The following is a 22,707-nucleotide window of genomic DNA, read 5'->3' as shown; positions in this document are numbered from 1 at the left end:
CTTTCTGGTTAGAGATCTGAGTATTGCTGCACCCAAGGAGTCACCTAAGAAACTTACAACTTTACTTTTGCAATGGAAGGTGTGGCTGTGGGACCTGGCTGTGGGACCAGGCAATGGCCATAAGACAGAGTGTGAAAGACAAATAAATATGTGGCAAGACTTGTGTTTCCCGGGGCCCAAGCACTGAGGGCAGGAGATAGTTGGGAGGGCTGTGTAGACATCGTGCTCAGAATGGGGATGTCCGGTATAGCATCCTTCCTGACGTGAAACAAATGAAGGGGCTCTCCCCGAGGCTGTCGCGGCTAAGCAGGACACGTAACCCTCCGAGGAAATCAGGAGTAGAGAGTAGCAAAGAAGTCAATTGTACCTCCTCGTTGGCTCCGCCCACGGCGTTGGCTTAGTCACCTGGAGCCAGGAGTTGGGCTGGAGAGTCCTCGCTGGTTCTTTGCCCGCGTTCTCCGCCTCCCGCGTGTCACCTAGCCAATGAGAGAGCAATGGGCGGCCGCCTGAGGACGCTTCCACTCTCGGAGAGGTTAGCCAATCGATGGGAACTTGATGGTTGCTAAGAAACATTTGAGCTTGGCTCCACCCATGCCTAGGGTTTTGGCCAATGAAAATCTGTACTTTGGACTGTTGCCGCGAAACCAGTGAGAGTAGTTCCACCGCCTGAATGTTTCGGCGCCTGCGCAGATTGGGGAAAGTTCTGGAAGACGGCGGAGCTGCCGCCATTTTGCGGGAAGACGAGTAGCTCCGACTGTAGTGCTGCTTTTATTGCTGAGACTCTGGAAGATAGCCGAGCTTCGCGCCCCCAACACACCCAAAGGAACGGCGGAAACCGGGACCCCCCCCTGCGGGGACCCGGAACTGGTGAGAAACCCCGAAACCCGGTCCCCCCCCGCGACGTCACCAATGCGTGACGTTGCCGCACGGCGCCTCCCCCTGACGTCACAGGCAGAAAATGGCGTCAAGAGCAGAATGAGGCAAACTTTTAAGAAAATATTTTTGTTTACTTTGGTCTGGAAGTGTTCGTTCCCTCAGTGTAGCCTGCTGGCATGACTTCAGGAATCGGCACCGTCGTGCTTATATTTCCTAAAGATGAAGATGCTGTCTCAAGGATCCCAGTGACCGATGTCTTTCCAGGTCCCCGAAGCCCTGACGTTTAGGGTCGCCAGTACCGGGGCGGGGATGGGGGGAGCATCGACCCACCGCGGTTTGAGAGGGCTGGCAGGATGGGTTTTCAGCTCTTAGTGCCACCACTCCAAGAGAGGCTAGGGTACTGAGACTTATTTCTCAATCTTCAGGCTCTGGAAGACTCCTGTTCATTGTGTTGGCCTCTGGGCTTTTCCCTGGTTCCTTTTTTTTGACCGCACGTTCCGTGGCGGTACAGGAGTATAGTGAGGCCACATGTGAAGCTTTAGCATTGGGACACTGGCCCTCGCAGGGACGGTGCGAATCGGTTACCTGTAAGAGCATTTTTTTACAGTGTAGCCTTGGCTTGTTACATAGCATGGAGAATGTATTTTACCTTTCTCCTGTTCCTGTAAGCAAGCTGCTTTCAGTCTGGTGATGTTTGTGCCCAGCTCTGTGACTGGATCCATCACCCCTTGGGACTCAGCAGGTGGTGAATTTTGCCTGAACTGAGCTAACAGTGGTTCTTCTCTCTTTTGTCCCTTCAGCAGTGAGGCCTAAGTGCTTGTTGGGGTCTTGACTGTGCTATGACAAAGTGCAGACACTTGCATGATTGTGGGCCCACCGCTAATGCAGTTTTTGGAGCAGGGATGAAAGAAGGCTCTGTAGTTTTTTAGTGGGTGAGGTTGATGGACTCTGACCCTTAATTTAGGACATGGGAAGAGTTTGAAAACTACCAACTTGAAAAGGCGTGGTGTTTGGGACTTTACTGCTTCTAGGACATCTGAAAAGATACACCAAACCGAGTGAGATTTCAAGTTTCAAAATGTGCTCACGTTTTGTATGCCTGTTCAATAGAGTCATTCGTTTCTGAGTACCTGAGTGAAAACTTCACTCCGTAGGTGGTGGCTCATTTGTCACCCTGAGCGAAAGTTTTTGTGCATGTGTTAAGCTGCTACTACCCTGTACTAGCAGTCAACCAAGAGCAGTTATTGAAAGCAGAAGGATTTCATTCGGGTAGGAAAAAGCAGATTTTAAAAAATAGAGAGGAGCTGTATGACATTTAGAAAACTTGTATAGACTTGGCATCTGGCTGGCTCAGTTGGAGAGCATATGACTCGTGACCTCGGGGTTGTGAGTTCTAGCCCCATGTTGAGTGTAGAGATTACTTAAATAAATAAATACTTTTAGAGAAAAAAAGAAAGAAATTGTATAGACTTGGCAGGCAAAATGACTGGAAAGATCAGAAATTGTAGATTGAGGGGCGCCTGAGTGGCTCAGTCGTTAAGCGTCTGCCTTCGGCTCAGGGCGTGATCCTGGCATTCTGGGTTCGAGCCCCACATCAGGCTTCTCCACTGGAAGCCTGCTTCTTCCTCTCCCACTCCCCCTGCTTGTGTCCCCTCTCTCTCTGGCTGTCTCTCTGTCAAATAAATAAAATCTTTAAAAAAAAAAAAAGAAATTGTAGATTGAAACCTTTTATTTTTAAGAACCATTTTTCCACAATCGGTCAAATAGTTATGTATTACAATGAGGTTGGTTCCTGGTATTTTGAAGTGTACGCTATTTCATATCTAGAAGCCACATAATAAGGTGGGACTAATGGGACTAATGCTTTTGATAAACCTTTCAGAATAGTAATTCCTTAGATGACTGTGTATTTAAAAGTAGACATCTTCAGGGGCCGCCTGAGTGGCTCAGTTGGTTAAGTGGCTGCCTTCTGCTCAGGTCATGATCCCGGGATCATGGGATTGAGCCCCGCAGGCAGGGAGCCTGCTTCTCCCTCTCCCTCTGTCTCCCAGCTTGTGCTCTTTCTCTCTGTCAAATATATAAATAATATCTTCTTAAAAGTGAAATAAAATAAAAAATAAAAATAGACATCTTGGGGCACCTGGCTGTCTCAGTCGGTAGAGCATGAGACTCTTGCTCTCAGTTGTAAGTTCGAGTATCATGATGGAGGTAGATTTTACTTAAAAGCAAAATCTTAAAAAAACAAAAACTAGGGGCGCCTGGGTGGCACAGCGGTTAAGCGTCTGCCTTCAGCTCAGGGCGTGATCCCGGCGTTCTGGGATCGAGTCCCACGTCAGGCTCTTCCCGCTATGGGCCTGCTTCTTCCTCTCCCACTCCCCCTGCTTGTGTTCCCTCTCTCGCTGGCTGTCTCTGTCTCTGTCAAATAAATAAAATCTTTAAAAAAAAAAAAAAAAAAACTAGACATCTTGGTTTGCTGTATACTCTTCTTTTTAAAATTTTCTTTAAGGCTGAGTTATAAAGTACAGGAGAGAGAGGTAACCTGATAGAATTGATAAGACATTAGACCTTGGGTCAGGAGACCTTAATCATTAAGAGTCATCTCCTCCATTTAAGCTTTGTGATTCCGGGCAGTTCACAAAGCCTTGGTTTTTTTCATCATGCATTGGACCTGATAGCTGCTTGTAGCATATATTATCTTTGTTGTTGTTGTTGTTGTTATTTTTAAGATTTTATTTATTTGACAGAGAGAGAGAGAGAGAGAGACAGCCAGCGAGAGAGGGAACACAAGCAGGGGGAGTGGGAGAGGAAGAAGCAGGCTCCCAGTGGAGGAGCCTGATGTGGGGCTCAATCCCAGAACGCCGGGATCACGACGCCCTGAGCTGAAGGCAGACGCTTAACGACTGAGCCACCCAGGCGCCCCATCTTTGATTGTTAAATAAATGTACAGTGTTACAATAAACAATTGAGTTCAATTGAGGTTTTTTTTTTATTTTATTTTAAGATTTTATTTTTGAGTAATTTATACACTCAACACGGGGCTGGAATGGACAACCCTGAGATCAAGAGTCACAAGCTCCACCTACTGAGCCTGCTGGGCGCCCCAAGTTCTCTGGTTCTTAGACACACCTATTTGATTTTGATTTGGTTTCCATTTTAAGTCTTAAATTTGACTCCAGGTAATTTTTGCTTTGCTCTTTCCAAGAATCTTGTCTCTGTAACAGGCTTAGTACAGTGCCTAGCAATATTAGGTCCTGTAGGAGTGATTAGTCCTATTTTTATATTACTTATTTTACATTAGTTATTATTTTTATATCCCTGTTTTATTCTAAAGTCACCAAAATAGTCTATGGGCTCTGAGGGCAACAAGAACAGCATCACTGGATGATGGATTAGCTGCTTTAAAGAGGACAAAGGTCTTGTGGGTATGGAAAGTCCAATTATGATTAGCCTCCTTGCACCGAAGTTTTTCAGATCAGTTGGAGATTTTTTTGTTTTTGTTTTTTGGTCAGCTTTATTGAGGTATAATTGATATAAAATAAAGCCGTACACATTAAGGTGTACAGTTGGATGGGTTTTGTTGTTTAAACACCCATGAAACCATCACCGGCACAAGTTTCTTCTGCCCTTTTGTAATCCTTTCTTCCTAGCCCCTCTCCACCTCCTCCTGTCCCTAGGCAACCCGCTGATCTGCTTTCTGCCAGTACAGGCTAGTTTACATTTCCTAGAATTTTTTCCTATAAATGGAACCACACAGGGGCGCCTGGGTGGCACAGCGGTTAAGCGTCTGCCTTCGGCTCAGGGCGTGATCCCGGCGTTCTGGGATCGAGCCCCACATCAGGCTCCTCCGCTGTGAGCCTGCTTCTTCCTCCCCCTCCCCCTGCTTGTGTTCCCTCTCTTGCTGGCTGTCTCTATCTCTGTCAAATAAATAAAAAAATAAAATCTTAAAAAAAAAAAAAATGGAACCACACAATATATGTACCTTTTTGTCTTATTTTTTTCCACTCGGCATTATTATTTTGAGATTCATGCGTGTCGTGTATATTGATAATTCCAGACCAGCGTTTTTTTTTAAATAATTTATCCTATTGATTTTGTTTGATACCTTGTTTTTCTTTTTTCTTTTTTTTTTTTTAAGATTTTATTTATTTGACAGAGCATGAGTGTGTGCACAATCGGGGAACAGCAGGCTTGGAGAGGGAGAAGCAGGCTTCCCGCTGAGCAAGGAACCGAGCAGGGGCTCTATTCCCAGGACCCTGGGATCATGACCTGAGCAGAAGGCAGACGCTTAACCGACTGAACTACCCGGGCGCCCCGATATCTTCTGTTGTTGTTGTTGTTGTTGTTTTTTAATTTGACAGGCCTGTGGTGGACAGACTTGGGAAAGGTGATTGCTAGGTGTGAAAGCTTGGTGGGGAGGCAGGAAGTCTTACCCTTCCTGCCTAGACAGCCTTCAAGATGGAATTGGTTAAGCCTGTCTTAATCATTATCTTTCTGAGTTACCCGAATTCTAGTTGGTATTATACGGGAAATGCTTGGCGATGAGTCCCCTAATTATTGATGATTGTGTGGGGGAGAGCTTAGGGCAGATCTGTATTCTGGTGTTGTTTTGTCTTGTTCTGATTTTTAGTCTTGCATCCTTATCTTTTTATTGGAAATATGTGCTTATTTCTATGGTTTAACTTTAAACCAGTTATTTATACAGAATTTTGAACTGTAGAACGGAGGCCTAGTGTCCATTGTCAAGTGAACAGTGATTTTGAATGCCAACACTTTCTCTTTATAGGACAGGGTCTGTATTGTATTTTGTTTCTATCTAGATATTTATTTTCCTTCTAGACACTTGACCTTTTCTAAGCCACAGAGCAAAACTAGTTCAGATTTAAAATGTGCAAAAATAAACCTAGAGTAAGCAACAGCCAGGAAGATCCCTTTGGTATTCAAGAAACAGACTGTATATTCTGAAGTCTGTTTCTTAAAGAAGGAAGGGAATGTGGGATGCCAGAAGGGGAGGAAAAAGATGAGGTTCTTACATATCCGTGTCCTCTCCTCAGCTCTGCTACGATGGCGTCCGATGACTTTGATATAGTGATTGAGGCCATGCTGGAGGCTCCCTATAAAAAAGAGGAGGTAATATTCCCCATCTCACTCCTGGAATTGGGTTAGTAAGAAGCAGCAGTTCTCGATAATCAGTTTCAGCACTTTGTAAATCCTCTTTCCTGCTTGTTTAGTCTGTATCGTGGCTATTCATAAAAGTCATGGTTTTTAGTAAGCACCACTCTTCGGCTTCCGTACTCAAAGGCATGCTGGCAGAGCAGGTCCCAACGCTGGGGGGAGGGGGGGAGGAGGTTGGGGCAGAATGTCCTGGGAGTAAGTGCTTTGCTCATAGCTCTCAGTGACATAGTAGAAAGTCAGTGTATCTCAGACCTAAATAATTTCTCACTCTCCTGGGAAATAGATGCCAGTGGAACAAATGTTGGGTAGCTAAAGTTTTGACATCAAAATCTGTCACTCTGATCTCTTCTTTTTGAGTGGTTTCCTTCCTTCCTTCTATTATTCCCTTTGTTAGGAGATCTGGGTGCTCAGAAACTGGCTAGATAATTGTGAGCTTTGATTTCATAAGCTTTCTTTGTCCACTCTTGTTCTTTTGTTGCCTAATGGAATGTGTATGTCTGCCACTTTGTACCTGGTGACATTTTTCCTGGAAAACCCCTCAGGATGAACAGCAGAGGAAAGAAGTTAAAAAAGATGGCCCTAGCAACACCAGCGCGAGCAGTACTGGCATGAGTGGCCCCAGTGGCCCCAGTGGGAGCAGCGCCAGTGGGGAGGCAAGCAAGTAAGTGTGGCAGGAGGACATGGGTCGGTGACTTGGGCAAGGGAGGCAACTGCGTCCATCAGAGAAACAGCCAGAACAGAGAGGTAGTTGCTTGTAAGACTGCTAATTTTTAGTGATGGCTCCACTGGGTCCTGGGAATCATGGTGACTTAGTTTAATGATCTTCTAGTCTTCACATTGCAGCCAAGACTTGTGGATCTGTGCTAGCATCATTCTATTTCAGTTGAGTAAAACAGCCAGGGGACCCCTGATTTGGAAACAGCAGCTTTTGCTGGGCTTTGGAGGCCACTTCAGATGGCTGACAGCGTTCAGGGTTGTGTGCACGCTAGTGTTACTGTGAACTCCTGCCAGGTCATCTTGGACCCTTTGGTCTTTTACTGCTGTTCAACCCTGGCCTTTCCGTCGTTCTTTTCCTTGAGGAGAGAGTAAAACCTTGATAATAAGAATTTGTTCCCTCCTTCACAGGAAGAAGAGGAGTCGAAGCCATAGCAAAAGCAGGGATAGAAAGCGCAGGTCAGTAATTCTGGGGGCTTTTGGGTTTTGAGAATTACTCTAAATGGGAAGATACCAGGGAGAGCTATCCCTCAAAGGCCAGAAGAGGTTGGTTTGCCCTGCAGCAAACTCAGTAGTGCCTTCCACCTGTAGTCGCAGTCGGGACCGGGACCGGCATAGGCGGAGAAGCAGTCGGAGTCGAAGTCGGGACCGGCAGCGTCGCCACCGCAGCCGGAGCTGGGACCGGCGGCACAGCAGTGAGTCACGCAGTCGGGACCGGCGGCGTGAGGACCGTGTGCGCTACAGGAGCCCACCACTTGCCACTGGGTATCGCCTCTTGCTAATATGATGGCCTTTGTGTTGGAGTCTGGGTAAACCCTGTGCGCTGTGGTTCCTGCCTGCGGGTGCTCGCAGCCCGGTGTGGTGGGCACAGACCCTGTTACTGCAGGGGTGGTGTGGACAATTCCCATGTGGGATGAGGTGCTGGCAGACCAAGCATTGGATGAGTGAGTGAAACCGGATGACGTGATTTTCCATCTGTTGTTCTCTGTTCCGTAGGCGCAGGTACGCACAGAGTAAGAGTCCTCATTTCAGAGAAAAGAGTCCAGTGAGGTGAGTTGATAGTGAACTCCGCCAGGGATCGTGAGATACGAGTAGAAAGCCGTTCGAGCCAGAATACAGGAATGTGTGGTACTTGAGGGGAGCTGGAGAGCAGTAACCATGTGTCGGGAGCAGGCGTCTTACCAGATTGCACTCGCTCTTCAGGGAGCCCATTGATAATCTGAGTCCCGAGGAGCGTGATGCCCGCACGGTTTTCTGTATGCAGTTAGCTGCCCGCATTCGGCCGCGGGACCTGGAGGACTTTTTCTCTGCTGTCGGCAAGGTAACCTTCCCCCCCCTTAGCTTTCTTCCATGTAGCCTATCTTCTGTCCGTCCTCCTTTATGCCCAACTCAGGATTGCTTTCTTGCCCGGGAAAGGTTCGTGATGTCCGAATCATTTCCGATCGGAACTCCCGTCGTTCTAAGGGCATTGCCTACGTGGAATTCTGTGAAATCCAGTCCGTGCCTCTGGCCATTGGGCTGACTGGGCAGCGGCTGCTTGGAGTGCCCATCATCGTCCAGGCTTCACAGGTGAGCAGGCTGCAAAGCTGACATGAGAAGATGGGCTCGGCGGGAGGAGGTGTGGGATACGAGCCATTGGTTCCTCCTCGCTTAGGCTGAGAAAAACCGACTGGCAGCCATGGCCAACAACCTGCAAAAGGGCAGCAGCGGACCGATGCGCCTCTACGTGGGCTCCCTGCACTTCAATATCACTGAGGACATGCTCCGGGGCATCTTTGAGCCCTTTGGCAAAGTGGGTAGAAAGTAATGGAAACCTCGGAAGGGAATTGGAAAAAGTGGGGAGAGTGAGCGTACCTCATTGTTCTGTCTGACCACGATTAACCCCCTGCATCAGTCAGAATGAGCGGATGGGTCTGGGCTGGAAAAATTAGGCTCCATCTTTGTATGCAGAGTGCTCAGTACGCATATGAATCAGGCATCATGAAATCATAATGGGGTCCAGATTCAGTAAGATTAGTAAGGAAAGGTGTTTTGGAAAGAGGTGGCCTTTGTCTCTTTTTAAAGAGGAGATTTGGAGAGTTATAATTGGTTGGCTACAAAGTTAGAGGTGGGTAGAACAGTTAGGAAAGATCAAAGGTGCGGGTTAGCGCAAAGATTGCTAATAATTTCTCCGTCTTCTACAGATCGATAATATTGTCCTGATGAAGGACTCAGATACAGGCCGTTCTAAAGGTTACGGTTTCATTACGGTGAGTTTGTGGTCATTAACTTTTGAATTTCAGTGTGGGCTTGTCCACTTGTCTGATTTTGCAGCTTAGCTTCATCCTCCTCCTTTAGGAACTGTCTAAATGACCCATAAGCCCTGGTGCCTGAAGCTTGGACTAGCCTTCTGCCCCTTGAGATGAGTGCATTGGTTGAGATCCTGGCTTTGCTCCTACACACTGCCAGTGGCCCTGGTATGGGGGTGTCCAGGAGTTCAACCAGCTTCACTGGTGCCGCAGCTTGCTCTTGGGTAATAGAAATGATTTCAGGCTACAGCTAAAAGGTTGGGGGTATGAGGGAGGTAAGATGTGGGCTTTTATAGACATGCTTCATGGAATTAGTATGTTTTCACGATAAGAGCAGGAATAGGGATTTTTGTTTTCCTGGCACTACCCCATTTGAAGCAGTTTCTCCACTGAGAAGTATCTTTATATTCAGAGACCGCTGTAGGGAGAATAGCGAGGCCTTTTCCTGACACTCCCAACAAAATTGCTTCCAGTTCCCATAACTGGTTCTTCTAGCCCTGTGTGACTCCAGGCTGAGGACTGGCTGCCAGCCACAGAGTCTCGTAGAAGCTGGTATTTTGTAGGTTCAGTCCAGGCAGCATACTCCCCCCACAGCTGCCTGCAGGGCAGAGGGGAGGTAGGCTGTGTTCCACCAGGAGTATTGCTCACCTCAGAAGCATCCAGTGAAGGCAGGCCACTTACACCAGCCGCCTAGGCATTGTCAGTACCACGTGTCAGGCCCTAGGGCAGGTGCTACCAGAGGAAACAGCCAGCTGTGGTGTCCACAGTGGCAAGCACCTTTTCTAACTCCTTGATGACTCAGGTGCAGAAAAGCTTTTGTGAGGCCTTTTTGCCCTTGTGCTGCCGCCTTTTTGATCAATACCCTTGATACTTCGACAGCAGACTGGAATCTTCTCTCTACCAGGCTGCTCTGCTGCTGCTGCTGGGCAGTTGAGCCCTCTGATCAGCGGCAGTGGTGGAGGCGTAGGGGTGGGGTGCTCTCCATGCCAGGATGCATGCCCTCCTGCGTCTGGGCTCCGGAGTGGCCGATTCTTACTTCTGGACTGAGAATTAGCTGACTGGTCCTAAGGGCTGAAGTTAAAAAAGCCCAGGAACCTTGACTCTCAGGCTGTCCTACCTGTGTTTATACGCTCATTTGTGAAGCAGCCTGTAAGTGTAGACCACCCTGTAGGTAATAGACTTTTTGCGTTATTAGGTTCTTAGTGGAGCTGGAAGATTAAAGTGATTGCCATTGAGTCAGTTGGAAAAGGTCCTTTTCACATGAATATTTTGGGGGGATAGGGATCTTAGGTCACATTGCCTGGGACAGAACGATTTGTGCCATAGTGAGCATGCAGTTTCCTGGGATAGCAGGACGAGGCAGTGGTAGTGGGTCTTGGCGAGCATGTCCACGGCCAGGAGGTGACTGATACACGGACTGGGTTTCTTGTAGTTCTCAGATTCCGAGTGTGCCCGGCGGGCCCTGGAACAGCTGAATGGCTTTGAGCTTGCTGGTCGACCTATGAGAGTTGGCCAAGTGACCGAGCGACTGGATGGTGGCATAGACATCACTTTTCCGGATGGGGACCAAGAGCTGGATCTAGGATCAGCAGGTGGACGTTTGCAGCTCATGGCCAAATTGGCAGAAGGTGGAGAGAGTTTCTCTGCAGAGTAAAGAACGTGGGGTGGAATTTTAGATCACGGGTTGGGACTTAACACCAACTTTTCTTTCCCTTTTAGGCTCCGGAATCCAGCTGCCTACCACAGCTGCAGCTGCCGCTGCCGCCGCCCAGGCTGCCGCCGCCTTGCAACTGAATGGGACGGTTCCCTTGGGGGCCCTGAACCCTGCGGCTCTGACTGGTAGACTTGGACTTGGGGAAGGGAGAAGGGGTTGGGCCCTGGAAAGAAGGAATGCTCTGTGCTCACTACTAACTCGTCGTGCCTCTCTGTTGCAGCTCTGAGTCCGGCCCTGAACCTTGCCTCCCAGGCAATCGCCTCCCAGTGCTTCCAACTTTCCAGCCTCTTTACTCCTCAGACCATGTGAGTCTCAGGGTCTGGCTCAGTTTAGTCTTTGGTTTTCTTTCCTTTAGGTTTCTATTGACCCTCTTTTTCTTGCCATAGGTAAGTCAGTGGCGCAGTACACTGCCTCCCTGTGCCTCTGGGTCCTGCCACTCCCTTCTCCACGTCTACCTTTTCACGGCCCCTTCTCCATTTTGTGGACCAAGCCATCCTGAGCGCATGGACGTTGACTCTGCGGGAAGTGGAGCCACCCTTGGACTTAAGAGCTCCTGCCCAGGGCTGCATTGGGGATGGACTCTGCTGAGCAAAGCCACTAGTCGAAGAAGACAGAATCTGCACCTACGTGGAATCCCTTGTTTCTCCGTGTGTGTCATCTTCTGGGATGAGCTTTCATTGCTCTTTCCAGCCACCTCATAGTGATTCCTCGATTCCTCCCCCCTGTCGGGAAGGCCATAGGGCATTAACTGAAGGAACTAACCTCTCTCCTCTTCCTATACCTTTACCCTACAGTCCGTAGAGGAAAAAACCCTTAAGAGCTCTGGTCTAAGAGGACTTTGGAGTTTTGGGGGGTGGGGGGTGATCCCTGAAGGTGCTGGCTTGCTGCTGCACACGCCCTGGAAGATGGCGCAGACATGCGCATTGTGACGCCTGCCTTAGGCCTCAGCTTGGGGCCAGAACTGCTGCCGTGGGCTCAGCATCTTCCTGGGGGGTGTGAGAATGATCTGTCCTGCCAGGCATTTCGGATGTCTTAGGGGCAGGGCTTTCAGGAGTTTAGTGAAAGGTGGGATACCTTTCCAGTATCTTCCATCTTCCTTTGTGTAGTTGTCCTTCCTCCCAGGTCCTTCCTGTGGCCCAGGGTGGGAGGATGGAGAGGAGGCTGCTACTCTCTACCATTTCCCATGTGCCTCTACCGTGGGCTCAACCCCAGCTGATGAAGCTGCTCCTGTTCCCTACCTGGGCACATGTGAGCCCTTTTCACTGGATTTTATACCCTCGTGTCTGTGTACATAAAATACGTGTGTGTGTGTGTGTATGTATGTGTATGTGTACACACATATGCATACACAGACATACATGTGCATATATCCATATAAACTTTGTACGAAAGGCAAGCTCCACTGTCGTGGTGGCCGCTGCCCATATGTGTGTGGTCTCGGTCAGTTGGTGTGTCTGATGTTAATAACTTCTCATGAGCCAAAACCGTGAATGGTTCTAGGGATATAAAACATTTGTAATGCCTTTGTGTTTTTTCCTTTTATTTTAATTTTGTTTTATCTAACCTTCCTTAGAGATTAAAATGGACAGAAGGCATATGCCTGGATGGAGTTCACCATCTGTCTGCGTTATACTCTCAGCCCCGTGGGTCTCCTCCGTATGTCTTCATCTTAACTATTTCCTTCCCCCCCCCTTAATATTTCCAAACCTACCTTGTCACTGGACACAGTAACAGGCTCACTGTGCCTAAGGAGAGATCTTGTCTTTCCACCAGATGGCAGTGTGACGGTAGCACATTTTGCACCTTTGGCTAGAGGTGTTTCGTGATCTTGAGGAGTTTAAGTACCAGAGAAGCCTGCTAAGTTCACCAGTCTTACCATTAGCCTCTGTGCCTGCCTTTGGCCCTCTTTGTACTGGAACTCCTAGTCCAGTATCCAGAGGGGTTTGGGCGTCATACATCAGGGCTCCCCAGGCCTGAAGTCTTCTATTCCTCAGTCATTGCCCTCAACTCTTGCTTTCCATATATGACTCTGCTTGGGATGACACAGGCTTGGGACCAGTGAATTCCAGAATGCTGAGTATTCCAGGAATTGCCCTGAGGAAGGGGATGCGCACATCTCCACCTGCTTTGTAAGGCTTATGACAAGAGGCCTGCCGTAAGGTGGCTCACTGTGTTGGGACCAGCCTAGAGAAGAAGGTCTGAAGTTCAGGGGCAGAGCTCTGTGGGACTCCTCCATTCTCTACCGGTCTCTATGGCAACAGAATGTTAAGACTTTATTGTCATGCTAAAAATATGGATAATTGCTGTTAGGTTTTAATTTGTCAGCTCTCAGACTCCTAAGCAGAGTGAAGGTTTTTTGGTGATACTCCCTTCTGGGGTTGCTTTTCACACTGAAGTATTAGGTACTTGGTGCCTGCTTGTGGCAGAAAAGGCCACTACCCAGAACTAGCTCTTGATTCCCCCAGGCTGCTGCAGCCTCAGTGCTCTGTTGCCTTTGCCGCCACCCCCACCCTTTGCCTGTCCTGGTTTGCTCTCTGGGCCTGGGAGAAGGGAAGCAGGACGCATTGTTTTTAGGTAGTAGCTGGCTAGGGCCCAGTCCCCCTATAATTACTGATTTGGCTGCTAATGCATCCTGAAAAGTAGTGTGGACCATTTTTGTTAGTTATCCTGAGGCTCGAGACCAGGCTTCCTCATGGCAGTCTTAAACTCCTCCAAACTATAAATATCCACAGGCCTTGCCTACCTCCCTGCCCCCATCAGACGGGTGCCTGTCTCTGCTTGGTTTCCTTTCGTTCCCATTCCTGCCTACTTTGGCCTGCCTTCACTTTGTTTTCTTCCACCTCAGTTCTCCCCGCAACGCTTCTTAGTTCCTCACACAGTCTTTTGCTGGGGGGGAGAGAATTGGAAGTGAGGAAACATCGAAGACAACTACTCTAGTCCTCACCCGTATAAGGTGACAGCATCTAGTGGGTGACACTGGAGTCGCTACATGTGACTCAGTGCCTTCTAGTTACTCATCCCTCCATTGGGGGTGGTTGGAGTAGAGAGGAGGGGACAGCAAACAGCCTCCTAAGGTGAAGGAACCCTTCCTGGGCCTCTGTTGCCTGGGCACAGTGGCTCAGGTGTGGGAAGAGGAGACTGGCCCAGACCCTCTTCTGCAGAATTGCCCAGCTGTCCTCGGTTCTAAAAAGGAGACGTTCACCTGACTTTTGACTTCTAGCCTATCCTGTCTTCTCTAAGGCAGTGGTATTTCCTCCTTGTTCTTTAAATTTGCGTGTTTTTGAAATTGGGTTTCTGCCTACTTCCTCCTCAGCTCCAACAGTCCCCAGATGTGAGTGACCAGAGGAAGCAGGGGTTTGCCCTTTGAACCTTTAGTCCTGGTGCTTATGAGGAAGGGAAACGAGTTTACAACTTGAAGGGAGAGGGTCAACCACAGCCTCTCCTTTTTCTGTTACGGAAGGGGCCTAGTGAGAATCAGGAAGTAACAGCTGGATGGTGAGGAGAGGCTGTGCTGGCTCCGAAAAGTGGGAGGTGGGTGGTATGACGGTGAATTGTCGACCTTGGTGCAGGGCTGTTACGGGTTAGGCATTGTTCCAGTCACTTTATGTGTACTGAGTTCTTAATCCTCACAGCGACCCTCCGAGGTCGACTCTCACCATCTTTACTTTGCAAACAAGGAAACGGATACCCAAAGACGGTAAGTAGCCTGCCCTGCGATTACACAGCAAGTTTGGGATTCCAATCCAGGCAGTCTAGCTTCAGATTCCTAGATGCTAATCTCAGCCTGCCCCTCCTGGGAGCCAAGGCCTGGGAGTCACTTTTCCTCCCTCTGTACCCAGAGTTCTCAGTATGTCCTGAACTTTTCCACTTCCATGTTTGCTCATCTTGTTCTCTCTGCCCCTCTTCTGCTGGTCAAAGTCCTGTCCTTTAAGACTCTGAAGCTTTGCTAGTTGATTTCCCTCTTCAGGATTCTTTGTCCTGTTACAAGTCTCTCATTCTGCCTTTATTTACAGTTCTGGGTAAACTCTATTACTAGATGATTATGGCCTGATGAGGCCAGCCATAGACATGCCTTCTTCATTATTGCTTTGCTTTGCACATATTAGGTGTCTGTTGAATTAGTTCCCTCTCTGTTTAAGTCAGAGCTAAGCTTTCTGACGTCCGTCCCTTCTAGCCTGCTTTCCCTGGTATCCTCCATCCCTTCCTCACCCCTCCAGGAGAAAAGGCAGCTTCACCCTTTTTGGTGCTACCATGGTAGCCTCTGATGCTTTCTGTCAAAAGTGCTGCTTGCCATCCACCAGAGACTGATGTTTCCATGGCAACCAGGTGAAGTCGCTAGTCATGAGCTGGATGCAGGAAAGGAATTCTGGTCTCAGAACTGTGTCTGAACCTTCTAGCATCAAACATCTCTTCCCTCCCAACTTTTGCACTTCATATCCAGGACGGCTTTGCTCTCCCTGTGCTCTTGGTGGAGAGAGCTCGGTGAGAGGTGAACTACACCAACCAATTTAGATCATCCGGGAAGGTGGAGGCAAGGAAAGAGCTGATCAAAGCTCACTTTTAAAAGTTGGATGAGTTCTGTTAGCTTTCCCACATGATCTCCTCTCAAGAGCCCTTAAGGAGTTGGCTGCAGTTACTGGAGAGCCATTAAGCAGTTATTTTTGAGGGCAGTGGTAGATGGATGAGGGGCCCGAACACTGGAAAGGAGCCAGTCAGTGCTGGCTTGCAGGGAGGGGAAGCAATGACCTTGGAAATCAGAGACTTGTCAGACTCCAGCCGATGTTCCAGGAAGGAAGGGAGCTTCCATCAGCTTTCAAGCACTGTGAAGCCTACTTGTTTAGAGTGGATAGTGCTGAAAATTAACCTTTTCTGAACTCCTGGGCCTACCCGAGCCAGGAGACCTTCACCCCGTAGCAGAATGGTCACACTTCGGAGCGAGCGCACGTGCTGCAGATGGCTGTGCTGTCACAAACGAGCTGAGGAAGCTGGGGCTTCATCGCTTTGTGACTCAGCGTCTTCATCTGTGAGAAGGAAAAGCTAACAGTAGCACCTGTCTCAGGGACGGTGTGAGGCTGAAATGAAACAGTCCGTGGAGAGGGCTTGGAACTTGAGAGCTTGTCATTACTCCTGGCCATCGGTATTCCCGTTCCTCCGAATGCCAACACACTGGACTTCCTACCTGACCTCAGAGAATGCTCCGTATGTGTGGGGAGAGAAGTGAGCGGGAGGCAGTGGTGAAAGTAAGTCTTAATTGTTGCTGGACCGAGTCCCCGGCTCACAAGGTGCACGGTCACAAGCAGCCTACTTTCAGAAAAACAAGTCCCACTGGCCCAGTGCCTTCTTGTCCCTGAAACTATAAATCAGGGGGCACCTGAGTGGCTCAGTCGGTTAAGCATCTGCCTTGGGCTCAGGTCATGATCCTGGGCTCCAGCCCCACACAGGGCTCCCTGCTCAGTGGGGAGTCTGCTTCTCTCTCTGCCCTTCCCCCCACCCCCGCTCATGCCCACTCTCTCTCTCTCAAATACAACCTAAAAAAAAAAAAATTACAAATCAGAGAGCAATCAGATGGCTTCAAAAAGTCAAGGTGATTCTCTGCCTAGCCTCCCTGTCAGGTACCTTCAGCATGCCTCCTGCCCTTTGCTTTTGGCCAGGGAAACCCTGCAGTGTTCTCTGCTACCACCCTTTGCTTAGCACCCCTCCTCACCTGCCCCAGGGGTCCTGTAGCACCTGCCCCAGCTGGTCTGCAGATCTCTGACAATTTCCTTTCAGAGAAGTATTTTAAATGAGCACCGGTCCTCTGCCTAGAGACAAATTATAACTGGAACAAAAAAATGGAAAACCATGCAGTATAATACCATCAATTAGGCTTCAGTTGCCAATCTTCCCTCTTCTCCCCCAGTACTCCTCAAAACAACAAATCTAATAATGGGCATTACCTATGAGGGTTACCTGTGAGTCCTTTGGAGGCAAGTTGGACCTTGTGGACCGCGACTTAAAGACGTCTTTCTTTTTTCTTTTTATTATTTATTTATTAAAGGTTTGGTTTTTTTTGTTTTTGTTTTTGTTTTTAGGGATGCTTGAGTGGCTCAGTCGTTAAGTGTCTGCCTTCCGCTCAGGTCATGATCCCTGTGTCCTGGGCTGAGCCCCTGCACCTGGCTCCCTGGTCAGCGGGAGCCTGCTTCTCCCTCTCCAGCTACCCCCTGCTTGTGTTCCCTCTCTCACCGTGTCTCCCTGTCAAATAAATACAACTTTTAAAATATTTATTTATTTATTTGAGAGAGAGAACATGAGCAGGGGGAGGGGTAGAGGGAGAGGCAGACTCCCCACGGAGGTAGGACCCCAATGTGGGGGTTCATCCCAGGATTCTGAGATCATGACCTGAGCTGAAGGCAGACACTTAACCAACTGAACCAGCCAGGCACCCCTCTTTTTATGTATTTAAAGTAATCTCTATACCCAGTGTAAGGCTCGAACTCACAACCCCAAGATGAAGAGTCACATGCTCCACCAATGAGCCAGCCAGGTGCCCCTTAGATTTCTATCTCCGGGGCGCTGCTGTGCTTTGAGAAGTTAGCAAGCTGTCTGGGTACCTGTATAAGGGACGAGGACACAGACTGTAAAAAAACAATACTTCCACAGCTCATTTCTATAATGTTTGACAAGTTACAAAGATATTTGCATTTGCATTTAGTCCTCATGACCATCCTACAAGGTAGGTATTGTTACCTTTACTTTATAATTGGGAGAGCTGAGGTCCAGAAAAGCAGAGACTGAGAGTGACTTTCTCCATCTAGAAAATTGTGGGACTGAGTACTAATTAAAATGCTTGCAAGGCCCCCACTGAGTTTGTATTCACACCTTGAGTCTACTAGGCCACCAAGCCATGGAGCATGGCATCAAAAGTCAAATAGATGAGGGGCCTTTGGCTGGCTCAGTTGGTGGAGGGTACAACTCTTGATCTCAGGGTTGTGAGTTTGAGCCCCACATTGGGGGTTAAGATTACCTAGAAAAAAAAACACCTCAAATAGATGACAAGTCACCTTGAGCATAGCCATCAGAGAGCCACCAAGATGACAAAGGACTAAGAAGCAGGATGCTCTTACCTGGTTTTGGGTCCCCTTGACAACTCAACTCAGCTGTACCATCCCCTCAAGTTTTGCTGCCTTCTTACAGGGAGGGTCTTTATCTTACTTTATCTTACTCGGTGGGCTGTACACCATGTCTTGTGTCTCCTGTGCATTTGCTCAAGAAGTTTCCCCACAGGCAGTTTTTTCCTCTTTCTCCCATCTTTCTACAGCCTGCATATATCCTTCAAGACCCAGTTCCTAAAATCTGTCTCCAAATTCTGTTTCTACTGTTCAGAATTCTTAGAGCAGGTGACATAGCCCCCAGATAGTTAGATAGTCAAAATGTGGTCCAGTTTGTTGCTGTTGACCACCTTGTCCCATCTCTCCAGCTCAGTTGTAAGCTCCTGGAGGGCGGGAACAGTGTCTTACCTGTATTAGTTTTTCCCATAGGGCCTAGCACAGTGACTGGCATATGGCAGCACTTGAGGGGCACAACAACCATTTGTGGATGGATGGCCAGGAAAAATGGACTTGGACTGCTGTGGATAGAACTATGTTAGATTAATAAGAAGATGTATGCATGGGTGGGCTTTCTGGGAGTGAGGGTTTTTTTTTTTTTTCTTTTAAAGATTTTATTTATTTATTTGACAAAGACAGCCAGCAAGAGAGGGAACACAAGCAGCGGGGGTGGGAGAGGAAGAAGCAGGCTCCCAGCGGAGCTTGGAGCCCGATGCGGGGCTCAATCCCAGGACTCTGGGATCACACCCTGAGCCCAAGGCAGACGGGACTGAGCCACCCAGGTGCCCCATGGGAGTGAGGGTTTAACCCAGAAGACTTGTGAGATCCTCTCAGGCTTTTAGAAGAGGAGAGACCCTGCCCCAGTCTCTAGAGAGGGTTACGTGCAGCAGGGCATAAAGGCCCAGCTCTGAGCAGAGGCCCAGAGCAGAGGGATGCCTTCCAAGACACAGGACTGGCCTCACCTCTGGCCCCTCAGCAGAGCACACACACTTCCTGCTGTTGGCCCGTGAGGGCGCCTTGTGGGTCAGGGACCGCAGGGGTGGCAGGGGCCGGCTAGTAAAGGAGCGCAGACAAAAATCGCAGTGGTTAAGAGGGGCATGGGGGGAGAAGACCTTACCTGGCAGAAGCAGCTCAGGCCACAGGGCCCTGTGCTGATCTCTCACTCCAGCGGACCAGCAGCCCGGTGCGACTCCGCCTCGATCAGAGAGAGGGAAAGGAATGGCCTGGCCCTCAGAGAAGACCCCACCTTCCAAGTCTGGCGGGAGCCTGGCTTCGGCTTCTGTCTGTTCTGAGCTCGTCCCTGTAGGCGTCTGGAGGGAACGCACAGATGGGTTGGGCTGATGGGGCTGGCTGAGTGAGGGGGAGGGAGGCTTGTGGTGTGTGTGGCACCCCTCATGGGGGAGGCCCTGCCATTGTCAGTATGCATATTTGAAGCTTCAGACACAGGAAAGGCACTGGGCCTTTTCCCTCATCTTTCCCTTTGGCCACATTTGACTATCGGTGGTAGGCTTCCTTTGCAAAAGCCCTCTTCCTGGGGGGCCTGGCGGGCTCCGTCAGTAGGACATGCTACTCTTGATCTCAGGGTGGAGAGTTTGAGGCCCACTGTGGGCATGGAGTTTACTTACAAAAACCAGAGCCCTCCTCCCTTGGCAGAACCCCCACATGTTCAACTCCAGTTCTGCTGCTGCCTCAGTGGCGGCTGCGTCTCCACCCTCCTCATCTGCTTGTCCCCAGGACCCTCTCTCTGGTCTCTCTTCTTTCTCTGCAACATCAAGACTTTGTTTTAAGTTATTTCATCTTTGAACAGGTAATATATACCATAGTTAAACATTCAAACAGAAGAAAAAGGGCATACAGTGAAAAGTAAACCTCCCCCACCTGTCCTCCACCTACCCAGTTCCCCATCCCAACAGCAATCAGTACCATCCTGGTTTATAATTTGCTGGGTCACAGACTCCTTTGGCAATCTGATGAAATCTGTGAACCCCATCTCAAATGCACGACTGCACAAACGCATCAAATTGTCCCACTTCTCAAACATCACAGACCCCTAAGGCCCATGTGTGGTTTGAGGCTAAGGATCCCAGCCTATATTGTATCCTCTTCCTTAGTGCCTCCCTTAGCATACCTTGTGGATCCTGGGGCAAAATAAAAATGCAGGGCTTGGGGCGCCTGTGTGGCTCAGTTGGTTAAGCATCTGCCTTCCGCTCAGGTCATGATCCCAGGGTCCTGGGATCGAGCCCCGCATCGGGCTCCCTGCTCAGTGGGGAGTCTGTTTCTCCCTCTCCCTCTGCTGCTCCCCCTGCTTGTGCTCTCTCTCTGTCAAACAAATAAATAAAATATTTAAAAAATAAAAACTCAGGCTCCCTGTTCAAAGATGCTCAAGACCGCGACTGCAGGGCCCACCGGGCGTGGGGCGCTGTGTGACTGCGGCTCATCCTTTCCTCGGGCTCCTCGACTACTGTCTTTATGGGGACTATTCTCACAGCCGTGTCTCTCACCCTAACTTGTTCTGAATTTCGGACCCAGCTATTCAGGGAGCTGCTGAAACTCCATATGAATGTTCTACCATCTCAAATGCAAGGGTCTCCAAAATGGAGCCATTTACCCACTTCCTCTTCTGCCCCCCAACTCCCAGTTCCTCACCATCCTCCCACCACCTGCGACGCCTGCCTGTACCTAGCCACTCAGTTGCCAAGTCCTGCCAATTCTGACTCACACCCCTGGTACCTCTCCTTGCCATTGCTGTCTCCCTTGGGACAGCTCTTTATTACCCTCCATATGTCTTACGGTTAATCGCCCCCTCAGCTTAGCTCCTCAGGCCTTGCCTCTGCTGCTCCAATCCATGCACACCTCTCCCAGCCTCCTCTTCCCAAGGACCGTCCCGAACGTGTCACTTTCATACTCAAAGACCTTTGGTGACTCATTGCCTGCAGGCTTGGGCGCAAACTCCTTTGCTTGCCATTTAAGGTACTTAAAAGTAGGGTTCCAAACCTCCTTCTCCATGCTCATCTCCTACCCTTCCTCTTAATGTCCCTGAGATTTCAACCCCATGGTATAACCATCTGCCCCTCAATGGGCCGAGTGTGTATTTCTGCATTTTACAGTATGAAGTGCCTCTGTTCCTGGTCCCCAGAGTTTAGACCTGGCTATTCCCCCATAGCCGCATAATTTCTCTGGCCCATTCACCACAGCCACTACCCATGCCCCTGCCCATCGAGTCCCCTACATTTCTTCTCGCGACCTTCTTTCCTCATCCTCTACTTACTAGAAGGGGAACCTTGGAGCAAACCTGGATAAAATCATTAAGTATCAAGCAAATATGAGGGAGTTCCCGCTCTGCTTCTTACTAACCTCAGGCAAGTTACTTAAACTGTACCTTCCACAATAAAAGGCTTGGTAACACCTTATATAGTCATTAGAGAATTAACAGAGAAAGTGAATAAAGTCCTTAGGATAATGTCAGTATTCACACTATTGTCTCATAACCACCCATGCTGAGCTGGTCCCCCTTGGCTCCTTCCCAACTGCAGGGATCAGGAGACATCTCATCCCTCTTTCCAACAAGTTCTGGGAACCTGGGTGGGTTGGAGTGGAGGCCTGGCCCTCAGGTTCTCAAGTAGCTGTACTATAGTCTGGGGTGAGGGGAGCCGCTGCCTCTGCTCTCTTTGTTCAGACTGTGGCTCAGGCAGCAGGAGGCGTGGGCGTCCCCAGGGGGAGGCACTGACAGCTTCAGTTCTCACACGGGCTTTGCAGGTGACACTTGGGGTGGGGGTGGGGCCTGCCGGGAGAGGTGCGGGCCATCTTCATCACTCCCCAGCTGATGGGCCTCCCTGGTGGATGTGGGCCCCACCTGAAACCAGCTGGGTGTAGCTCTGGGTGCTAACTGTAGCCTCCAGCTTACTCTGCAGAGTAAGGTGTGGTAAGGAGAGGAGGTCTAGAGTCTGTGGACTTAGTCCCGTTGTGTCACTACATTTCTAAAACTTCTAGCAAGTCTTTGCTCCTCTCCAGGGTTGTTTGCTCATCTGCAAAGGGAGGAGCTGGACACAGTTATTTCTAACAGCCTGTGGCTCCTTGTCACAGACTACACCAGGACCAAGTCAGTTCTGGAGCCTCCTGGAGATTTCGGTTCCTTGCTCCTCTGGGCCTAAGCTTTGTTTGTAACAGTTTCCATCTACAACTATCCCTTTTGTGGGGCTTTTGAGAACAGAGTCAAAATGAGCAAATGTAGAAAAGTTCTTTATTGAAAAGGGAAGGGTGGCTCCCTTGCTGGGGGCCTCCGCGGCCCTGGCCAAAGGGGGCCGTGCCACCTGCTCAGCTCTTCACAATGGCATCTGAAGGCAAAAGTCTGTCCAAACCTTACCTTTAATAACTTTACAAGGGAAGTGCCCTGGTGGTGTGGTGGTAAATCACAGAATCAATTCCGAAAAATAGCACTTCCAGGCCTTTGCCTTTAAGGACTTCTTAAAGGCAAAGTGCACAAGTGCAGCAACTAAGACCCACCACGTTTTAAGAAAAGTCTCCAAGAAGCGTCTCCGTGTCTTTACCTTTAAGGATTTCTTAAAGGTGAGGCGTATTCGCGCCGAGTACAAAGGTGGAGAACTGGAGAGGGGTCTGCAAAGCACTTTTCCAGTTCTCGCTTTTAGGATTTCTTTACAGGAGGGGTGGTCAAGCGTGACTTCATACAAGTCAAAACAGCTCGCGGAACGGTAGCCCCTGCTGCCCTCCCGGAAGCCGCCTGGCCCTCGGGCCGCAGCGCGCCCGCCCACAGGTCTGCGTCCTCGCCCTCTAGGCGCCCTGGGGCGGGGAGGTAGCCGGGGCACGCGCGGTGGCGGGGCGGGGGGCGACGCGCGGCCGG

At 49.5% G+C, this 22,707-nt stretch overlaps 2 protein-coding genes across 7 annotated transcripts in view; one reads left to right on the top strand and one right to left on the bottom strand.

Moving 5' to 3' along the window:
- Nucleotides 1–669: 669 nt before the first annotated feature.
- On the top strand, nt 670–12,377 carry RBM23 (RNA binding motif protein 23). 6 transcript variants are annotated; one of them, XM_034648422.1, is made up of 15 exons: nt 670–867; nt 5,012–5,260; nt 5,928–6,003; nt 6,591–6,709; nt 7,174–7,221; nt 7,354–7,527; nt 7,759–7,812; nt 7,966–8,083; nt 8,179–8,331; nt 8,417–8,554; nt 8,946–9,011; nt 10,483–10,678; nt 10,770–10,889; nt 10,985–11,069; nt 11,151–12,377. In XM_034648422.1, exons 3-15 carry the CDS (start codon nt 5,938–5,940, stop codon nt 11,152–11,154), a joined length of 1,341 nt encoding a protein of 446 aa, XP_034504313.1. In that variant the 5' UTR covers nt 670–867; nt 5,012–5,260; nt 5,928–5,937; the 3' UTR covers nt 11,155–12,377. The 6 variants fall into 6 exon arrangements, with proteins under 6 accessions (XP_034504313.1, XP_034504314.1, XP_019662275.1 ...); XM_034648423.1 differs by lacking the exon at nt 5,012–5,260 and having other exon boundaries at nt 8,227–8,331; XM_019806716.2 differs by lacking the exon at nt 5,012–5,260 and having other exon boundaries at nt 10,483–10,642.
- A 9,281-nt stretch (nt 12,378–21,658) lies between these two features.
- REM2 (RRAD and GEM like GTPase 2) overlaps nt 21,659–22,707 on the bottom strand; it is a 6,260-nt gene continuing 5,211 nt past the window's right edge. The window contains 1 exon segment of the mRNA XM_011233348.2: nt 21,659–21,754. Coding sequence (XP_011231650.2) covers nt 21,659–21,754 — 96 coding nt within the window.

Source organism: Ailuropoda melanoleuca, chromosome 20 (assembly GCF_002007445.2).
Source record: "Ailuropoda melanoleuca isolate Jingjing chromosome 20, ASM200744v2, whole genome shotgun sequence".
NCBI lineage: Eukaryota > Metazoa > Chordata > Mammalia > Carnivora > Ursidae > Ailuropoda > Ailuropoda melanoleuca.
The sequence above is the reverse complement of the archived record's forward strand: the minus strand, read 5'-3'. Positions and strand labels throughout refer to the sequence as shown.

Coding starts and splice junctions, on each gene's coding strand:
- RBM23 (XM_011233333.3), top strand. CDS start 5,938: ATGGCGTCCGATGACTTTGATATAGTGATTGAGGCCATGCTGGAGGCT. Junction 6,004..6,590: donor CTCCCTATAAAAAAGAGGAG/GTAATATTCCCC, acceptor AAAACCCCTCAG/GATGAACAGCAGAGGAAAGA. Junction 8,084..8,178: donor TTTTCTCTGCTGTCGGCAAG/GTAACCTTCCCC, acceptor TGCCCGGGAAAG/GTTCGTGATGTCCGAATCAT.